Source organism: Lutra lutra, chromosome 6, assembly GCF_902655055.1.
Source record: "Lutra lutra chromosome 6, mLutLut1.2, whole genome shotgun sequence".
Taxonomy (NCBI): domain Eukaryota; kingdom Metazoa; phylum Chordata; class Mammalia; order Carnivora; family Mustelidae; genus Lutra; species Lutra lutra.
This window is the reverse complement of record NC_062283.1, coordinates 1,384,687-1,393,309: the sequence shown is the minus strand read 5'-3', so window position 1 is coordinate 1,393,309 and position 8,623 is coordinate 1,384,687. Positions and strand designations below refer to the sequence as shown.

The following is an 8,623-nucleotide window of genomic DNA, read 5'->3' as shown; positions in this document are numbered from 1 at the left end:
TGGTTTATAAAAAGCTTTCACATACATTTCTCCCCATGACATTAAAAAAAATACCAAAGAAATATGAACAGTGTTTAAGATCAAGGCTGTTCGCCAACATTTAGGAATAGAGAAAAGAAAACTGCTAGCTTTGTGGAAGTAACAAAAGATTAAGGAAATTTTAGAAGGCTAAAAAAGATTACATTTTAGAAGGCTAAAAAGGTGGAGAAAGCCGGTAAAAGTTTGGAAAACTTAAGTTTTCAATTACACCACACTGAGGGGCAATGAAGACAATGAGACTGCAAGAAAGTGGGAAGAGGGAAAGCCCCCGAGTCTGCCAGGTCTCTCGTCAGCCTGTGCTGCTTCAGAGTGGGAACCTAGAAAGGGTACTTGAGAGCACAGGGACCACCCTGCTGGTGACCGAACAAAACATGGTCCTGAGATCCACGAGAAATGGAATCCATTCTTGGCATAGCCTGGAAAGCTGGAAGCTGATGACATCAAGAAGACGCCAGTCTTTAAAGAACTCAGTTGGTGATTTGGGTGAAAACAAAAGATATCACAAGTCTTTTTGTGGCTTCACAGGTTGATACTTTGGATATTGTAGAGTAGGAGTCCAGTATAATTCTGAACGGATACATTTTCTCCTACTGTCCATACTTGGGCTCCCATCCTCACTGGCTGCCTCTGACTATCTTCTTACCCCGACCCAGCAAACAGACCAGTTCTGAAAACAGGAATGAAGCCTGTCAGCAGTATCTGGTGTGAATCCTCTCGCCTGGAGGAAATTTAGGCCTTGCTAACGTAAGCTGCGATTCAAGTTGGCTCAAACATGGGAGAGAGGGATACAGGTGGTGTCTTGGCAATTTGTTAGGCCAAGATAACTAAAAGGTGAGAAACAAGCTATTGAACATCACAGAAATTATATCAAAATTCATAATCAGTTGGATCTGATTTGATCAATCCACTTTTTATTTACCTGTGAAAGGTTTCCTCCTTAAAAGTAGCAAAATTAATGTGAACAAAATGGAGTTACATGGATAGAGCAGTCTCACCGCGTCTGAATGATCAGCTGCTTAAGGCATTCGTCTACAAGTACTAAGCTGGAGAAGAAAACGGATTCCCCGACCCCAACTCTGACAGTCCTGTGTGTGTGGCAGTAAATGCACAACTGACCCAGGATCTAGAACCTCAGAATCTGACACAAACATAAGTGGCCTTAGTTAGAAAGACCTCAGAAATCCAGACCACATTAGATTTTCAGAGCTATGGACGTCACCTCACTGGTATATTTAATGTTTATAAGCACCTGTACATAAGGCACAGTGGGGAGTGTAAGAAGTCATGGATCTGACCGAATGATGGAGGATTCTTCATAGGCAAAATGGTCAGAGCAGCAGCCCTCATCAGAGCCGTCTGCACAGGAGACATCATAAAGTGCTGGCCGGAGGTGCTTAGCCAGTCTGGAAGCCCATTTCAGTCCAGTAGGTGAGAATAAATGTTTCAGGTCTTACCCCTTCCAGACTACTCTCCCGTAGCCTCCTATCAAACAAGCTGTTCCTCAGCCACCTTCTAGGATGTAGAGGAGAATCCATCTCAGCCAGACTCTGCATTTTCTGCCACAAGATGACGGGAAGTGGTCAGTCAAACCCAGCCCAGTGTCTGTGATCAGGAAGGGCTGGCAAAGGCTTCGGTTCAATGAGGAATGAGCACCAACTCTGCCGTGTATGACATGGTCACTGTGATGGAACTTTTTTCCCGACGTGGCTTCTCCGATGTTGGACAAGGTATGAAGTTCGGGTAAAGCCTTTTCCACATGTGTCGCACTGATAGGGTTTCTCACCAGTGTGGATTTTTTGGTGTTCAATAAGGCTTCTGTTGCAGGTGAAACTTCTCTCACACTCATGACATTTGTAAGACACAGGAGCCTCAGCATTTTCCCACTGGCCTCCCACCCTCCCCCGACTCTCCCAGGTCTCTGCACGTTTGGGATCCTGTACGTTCCTGTCACCGTGGATCCTCTGGTGTCTCAGGAGGTGTGAATTCCGCCTAAAAGCTTTGCCGCACATGCTGCACTGGTACGGCTTCTCCCCCGTGTGGATTTTGTGATGTTCCAGGAGGCTGCAGCTCTGGCTGAAGGTCTTCCCACAGTCCTCACACTCGTAGGGCTTCTCCCCCGTGTGGGTTCTCTGGTGTTTGATAAGGTTTGAGCTGTGACTGAAGACCTTGCCACATTCGTCACACTCATACGGTTTCTCGCCAGTGTGGACTCTCTGATGGATGACGAGGGCAGAGCTCCCGATGAAGGTCTTGCCACAGTCTTCACATTCGTAGGGTTTCTCTCCAGTGTGGATTCTCCTGTGCTTAGTCAGGCCCGAACTCTGAGCAAAACTCTTTCCACATTCATGACAATAGTGCCGCCTACTTCCTGTGTCATTTTTCGGCTTTCTTGGTAACCTGCCCTCCTGTTCACCAGCTTCTGTGTGGGCAGGAACCTGGGCAGTGTCTTCACCCACAGGGCATGGCACTTCCCCAGTCTCTTGCCCTGGATGTTGCTCATCTGGGCGTGGGTCCGCGATCTCAGCCTGCACGGCACCACCTGAAAGAACGAGTGGTCGGACCGGTCAGTTATGCCCTGCCGCGGAGTTCCCCAGAGGCCGGGTCGAGGATTCCATGCAAGGATGAGGATGGGAGTAAAGGGGGACGACGGATGCTGGGGGGAGACCAGAGAACAGGCGTGGGGCCGTCAGAAGCAGAGCGCCCCCTGGGAGGTGGGGAAGGTTGTGAGGACTGTGCCGGGGACACACGCAGAGGCTCCAAGTCCTAAGGACGGAGGCAGGACCCTGACTGGGGCTGGATGCTCAGAGAGCTGGGTGGAAGGCAGCGGAAGGAAGCAGGCAAACGTAAGGACTTAATGAAACATTCTGTAAGAAACAGGGCAAGCGGGAACCAAGAAACTGATCTGCAGCCAGGGATACGAACGGTCACTCTGACCCCAGACAGGGACCGGCTTCGCTGCTGACAGAGCTGAGCTGGCACTGCCACTGCACACCACAGAGCCGTGAGCTCTGACGAGTCCGGCTGTTGCCCTGTGTCCTGATCTCTAGGTCACCTCTGCCGTCCCTTCCGGGTCATTTCTTGCTCTCACGCTCTACGGTCCCGCGGCCCGTCTCCTGAGGAGGACTCAGTCTCCTGTCGAGGCTGGCAGCGGGCAGAGGATCAACACTGACTGCGCACCTGCTGCGAGCAAGGATGGGGATTGCGTCTGCTGCATCCCACGTCCCCTGCTCAGAATGCTGGCAGAACAGGAAGGAGGCGGCGTCACGGGGGTTAAGGAGCTGGTCACGCTGCGGTTAGGAGCGGGTTCAGAATCGGTGGCTCTGGACACAAACAGCTCAGACAGCTTCTCACAGCCCAGCAGCTTCTGACCGACAAGGGGAGCCACGAGACCCTAGCAGAGAGCAGCACCCATGTCTTACCCAGGGGAGTCAGGCCGCCGTAGTTCTCCTGCCTTTCCTCTCCGTGGAAGCTCCTCCAAGATGAATCCAGCTGTGTCCACGCAAGGGAGGAAGCCAGGGCCACGTCTTCCGTCTTCAGCAAGCCCTGAAACAGCACACGGTCCCACCTAGTTCCTCTGCCCCAAAGTCCCGCCCGCAGCTGGGCACAGGAGACTCAGTGTCCCCTCCAACGGCTGTGCCGACCACGCCAGCGCAGCCACTAATACCCCGCCTCACCGGTCAGCAGAACAGCACGGAAGTAAAGAACGAGAGAACCCGTGAGGGTGGTTTGTCAGTGTCTAGACAAAATAACGGCCAACCCAGTGAAAGGCCTGGAACCAACGGAAACGTCTCACGAGATTTCTGGCGTGATTTTCAGCAAGGTAGTGATGGGGGCTCATTGACATGAATGATTATTAAAATATAATGAAATGAGGGGCGCCTGGGTGGCTCAGTCGTCAAGCGTCTGCCTTCAGCTCAGAACATGATCCCAGGATCCTGGGATCGAGCCCCCATCGGGCTTCCTGCTCATCGGGGGGTCTGCTTCTCCCTCTCCCACCCCCCTGCTGTGTTCCCTCTCTCACTGTCTCTGTCATATAAATAAATAAAATCTTAAAAAGAATAAAATACAAAGAGATGTAGGTCTGAGGTGAGGACAGTCAGGGAAGAAAGTGCGACTACAGAACCTCGAGGACATGAGGAACTGGATGAGAAAGTAAAATCCACGTTAAGTAAATCTTGCTCAGATTGTACTATTAGTTGGGAAAAATGGACATGCCTCACCTTCCTCTCAACTTTTAAGTTCCTTGAGAGCCAGAGACTGTGTGTTTATACCCTAGTCATGGCATTTAAAAAAAAGAAAAAAGAAAAAAAAAAAAAAAAACTTGGGGCGCCTGGGTGGCTCAGTCCATCAAGCCTCTAACTTTGGCTCAGGTCATGATCTCAGGGTCTGGGATAGAGCCCTGTGTCAGGCTCCTTGCTCAGCGGGCAGTCTGCTTCCCCCTCTGCCCCTCCCCGCTCTCGTGCTCACTCTCTCAAATAAAATCCTAAAAAAAAAAAAAAAAAATCCCACTTCAGGACAAAGGTACCATCACGACAAAAGCTTCAGCTTGCATTTGCCGAATTGTACTTATTGAAGAAAATCCCACTGAGGAAGGGGCTGACCAGAGAGAGCAGGGAGGGTGTGGAAGCACACACAGCGCCCAGGAGAGTCATAAAATAGGAAAAGCCTCCTCCACAGGCACCAGGAAGTTAGACCATGACAAGCGACACTGGCATGCATGAGAAACTTAAAATCCCACCTAGGACTTGGGTGGGTGTAGGATGTAGGGGCGGGAGGGAGAGACTGGCAAAGGATGCACAGCAGGGGGGCTCCGGCTCACCTGGGGCTGTGGGGGCAGCCTGGCAGTCACCACTGCGTGTCCTCTGCGGCGCCCTCCCGGGGCAAGCCCGGGAACCTGGAGGACTAAGAAGGAAAGACGCTCTGGATGAGATGGACCCTGGCACCCAGCCTCCCTGGCCTGTGGATTCCAAGCTCAAAAACTGGGCCAGGAAATTCCTCAGAAAATTTATACACAATGTGCTCCTTTCCCCAGTGCCTGGTCCTGCCAACTCCAGGCCTAGAGCCTAGAGAGGCATGGTGTGCTGCTGCAGAGATGCACGCAGGCTCCTCGGGAGGAACTGTGACAGGAAAGCAACATCAAAAGAAAACAAAGCTTTCTATTTGATGATCTTTAGTCTTGAATTTTGTCGAAAGAATGGATAAGATTTTTGGTGAAGTAACTCTTTAGTAGCTTTTAGGGTGTTTCTGCTTTGGTTTGAAAAAACTAAGAGATGAGGCTAGACCTAGAAATAAGAAAATGAAGGCTGTTTATATGGAACTTGCTCAAATCTGAGAGAAGTAAAGGGTCACTTCTGTTTTTTTTGGAAGAGCTGAACTTTGCAAGAGACAGAAAACAAATTAGGGCAGAACCTCTGTGGAGAAAGACTGCACATTAGTTGGTATGTCCCAGTGCTGTGTGTCTTGGGAATATGCCCTCATGTGCACAGCATATGGGGAACACCTGGGAACATATGGTGCTTTCCCGTGGAGTACTTCTCACCTTGTCCAAGTTACAGACCAAGGGTCGAGAAGATTTATACTCTGACTTGCAGCATTCCTACAACGTCTGGGATATTATGGCAGGCTTTACATTTCTTGCCTTATATTCCTCACTCACTAATAACTAAAATATCATTGCCTTCTTTGTCATTTTCCCTTTTAATGTAAGCTCCAGTGGAGCAAGAGATCTGTCTTACTGACAGCTCTGTCCCTGGTGCCAGAACACTGGCTACCACATAGGGCATCTCCACAAACTCATGTTAAATAAATGGAGGTCACGTTATTAAAAAAAATCAACTCTTTCCAAATACCAATTTTAATAGTCTTATTTACTAGGTCCAGGTTTGGTTAGGAAAGCTTCCCACCATTGTTTGAAATTTCCCTGTCGTCTCAGTCTCAAAGTAAAGTAGATCTGTGTTGAGCATATAAAGCACCTGTCAACAGAGCTGTCTTTTAAATGAAGCTGGATGAAGGCTGTCGAATTCAAGCTGCCCAGGAGACAACACTCACCTCTGTCTTCTGAGGCCTGGGATCCCAGAGATTCGCGCTTGAGCAGAGCCTTCTTTGGCTGCAACTCGGTACTCCAGGGCCTCTGGGCTGGTGTCAGCACCGCCATCTTGCAACAGAGCAGCTGCGTCTGGTCACCACCGAGGACCTGGAAGTTTCACTTACTGATTCATCAGAACTTCTAGTATGCTTTCTCTGTGCTAGTACTTTCTGTTTTCCAGGCACTAGTTCTAAGAACCTTATGAATCGTGATTCACTGAATGCAGGTAGCAACAGCTCTATGAGCGAGAACTACTATTATCTGTGCTTTTGTGCTGAGGTAATGGAGGCCCAGAGTTGAAGCAATTTGCCCAAGATCACCCAGCTAATCAGTGGTGATGCTAGTGTGGGGGGGGTCAGGCAGAGGGACCCGAGGGCCCATGCTCTTAGCCACTATTGTGTGCTCCCTCGTTATATACATTGTGCTCTTTGGGAACTAGTGTTAAGTTCTCAGAATACTTTTTTTTTTTTTTAACTGAAAAGTAAAAATAATAATTTCTAGCTTACGAGGTTTGGAGGACTAGCAAATAGGATGACAGCATATGAAATAACGTAACACAGGGCCAGGGATATGGTATGCCCTCATTAAACAAGTTTCTTTCTGGGCTTTTATAATTAGTTTTGAATTCACTTTCATGATCATAAGCTTATATACAGCTTAGAATTTCCACATTTTTTTTTTTAAAGATTTTATTTATTTATTTGTCATAGAGAGAGAAGCGAGAGTGAGCACAGGCAGACAGAGTGGCAGGCAGAGGCAGAGGGAGAAGCAGGCTCGCTGCCAAGCAAGGAGCCCGATGTGGGACTCGATCCCAGGACGCTGGGATCATGACCTGAGCCGAAGGCAGCTGCTTAACCAACTGACCCACCCAGGCGTCCCAAATTTCCACATTTTCTATATTAAATGCACAACCTGAAACCAAGAGACTTGAAATGAGTTTTCACTGTTACAGGGCTTGGGGACACTATGGCCAATTCAAAAGCTTGATCTCAGGGCGCCTGGGTGGCTCAGTGGGTTAAGCCACCGCCTTCAGCTTGGGTCATGATCTCAGGGTCCTGGGATGGAGCCCAGCATGGGGCTCTCCTCTCAGCAGGAAGACTGCTTCCCCTCCTCTCTCTGCCTGCCTCCCTGCCTACTTGTGATCTGTGTCAAATAAATAAAATCTTAAAAAAAAAAAAAAACACGAAAAAAACTTGGTCTCCTGGTCACCAGTTACAATGTCCCCTGGAAGGCACAAAAATACAGGATAATGCACATGGAAAATGGTCCACAAAAAGCAGGAAGATGCAGATAAAAATGAACCCAGAAGTTCCTAACTTGTGGTTCGTGGACTCTCTTCCAAGTGTTCTATGAATGTAAACAGGAAATATATTTCTATTTTTACTAGTGTCTAAGCAAAATTTAGCAATTCCTTCAATTATGAATGGAAGCAACAAATGAAAGTGATATAAGCCTAAGTAGGCAAAACAGGCACACGCTCGCTGTCAACGGCATTCAGCACCACTATGAAACTCTACCAGTTACTGGGCCTGACTGGGTCTTACTATTTAGTGCATTAATTTTTTAAAAAGCACATATATCACTAATTTGTTTCATGCTCGGTTAACTGTTTCAATATAACTGAGTTCTTCGGTAATCCTTCATGTTCTTAAAAATACCAGTACTCCGAAGGGGCAAAGAGGTTTATGATACGAAAAGAGACTGAGAACTTCTGGGTCTTCCAGAAACGACCCTCACTCCGATGTTGAGACTTCAGGAAGAGACAGAGCTCCTCCCAGACACTAAGCCCTTCGCCTCTACCTGCGGCCCTGGCTCCTCCAGATGCCTCTGCAAATACTCCAGGAGCACCACCACCTCGTCCCCGCTCTCCGGCTGCTGCTCCCGCACCCAGGCCTGCAGCTCCTCGGGCAGGATGGTCAGGAACTGCTCCAGCACCAGCAGCTCCACGATCTGCTCCTTGCTGTGCGTCTCGGGCCGCAGCCAGCGTCTGCAGAGCTCCCGCAGCCGGCTCAGCGCCTCGCGGGGCCCCTCGGCCTCGGGGTAGCGGAAGCCCCGGAAGCGCCGGCGCGAGCGCTCGGGGCCGGGGGCCGGGCTGCCCGACGCGCCCGCCTCTACCGCCGGCGCGGAAACGTCGTCCTCCTCCACCTTCACCGTCAGGACCCCCGTCAGGAGCCCCGGCCGCTCCTCTGCCGCGTCGGCGTGCAAGGCCGCGCTGGACTTCGACTCTCTGGCCATCTCAGGCCTGCCGCCCGCGAGCCGATCTACTTCCCCGGCAGTTCCTCGAGTGCGGAGTCGCTGCCGGCCGGCACGACTGCGGGCCACACGGGGCACTGCTTCCCTGCGGCCACACCCTGGCCGCGCCCCCTCCGCTGCCGCCCCGAGCCCGGTAGCCAGCCTCCCCGCGGCGGAGTGGAACGGGCAGGCGCCCCGGCCGCCGGAGCGCGCGCAGCCCAGGCACCGGAAGCTGGTCCCCGGAAGCCGGGGGGCGTGGACCCGCGA

General features: G+C 50.6%; 1 protein-coding gene across 1 annotated transcript; it reads right to left on the bottom strand.

The window, feature by feature from the left end:
• Positions 1–930: 930 nt before the first annotated feature.
• On the bottom strand, positions 931–8,596 carry LOC125103259 (zinc finger protein with KRAB and SCAN domains 4-like). The gene is made up of 5 exons (XM_047735184.1): positions 7,925–8,596; positions 6,088–6,232; positions 4,859–4,941; positions 3,459–3,582; positions 931–2,578 (listed from the first exon to the last, which is right to left on the bottom strand). The coding sequence occupies exons 1-5, from the start codon at positions 8,357–8,359 to the stop codon at positions 1,716–1,718; spliced, it is 1,650 nt and encodes a 549-aa protein (XP_047591140.1). The 5' UTR covers positions 8,360–8,596; the 3' UTR covers positions 931–1,715.
• Positions 8,597–8,623: the final 27 nt, after the last annotated feature.

Excerpts from the sequence above, each read along its gene's own strand:
- LOC125103259 (XM_047735184.1), bottom strand. The coding sequence starts at position 8,359 with ATGGCCAGAGAGTCGAAGTCCAGCGCGGCCTTGCACGCCGACGCGGCA. Across the intron at positions 3,583-4,858 it reads GGCTGCCCCCACAGCCCCAG|GGCTTGCTGAAGACGGAAGA; the intron begins GTGAGCCGGAGC and ends GTGCTGTTTCAG. Across the intron at positions 2,579-3,458 it reads CGGCGGCCTGACTCCCCTGG|GTGGTGCCGTGCAGGCTGAG; the intron begins GTAAGACATGGG and ends TCGTTCTTTCAG.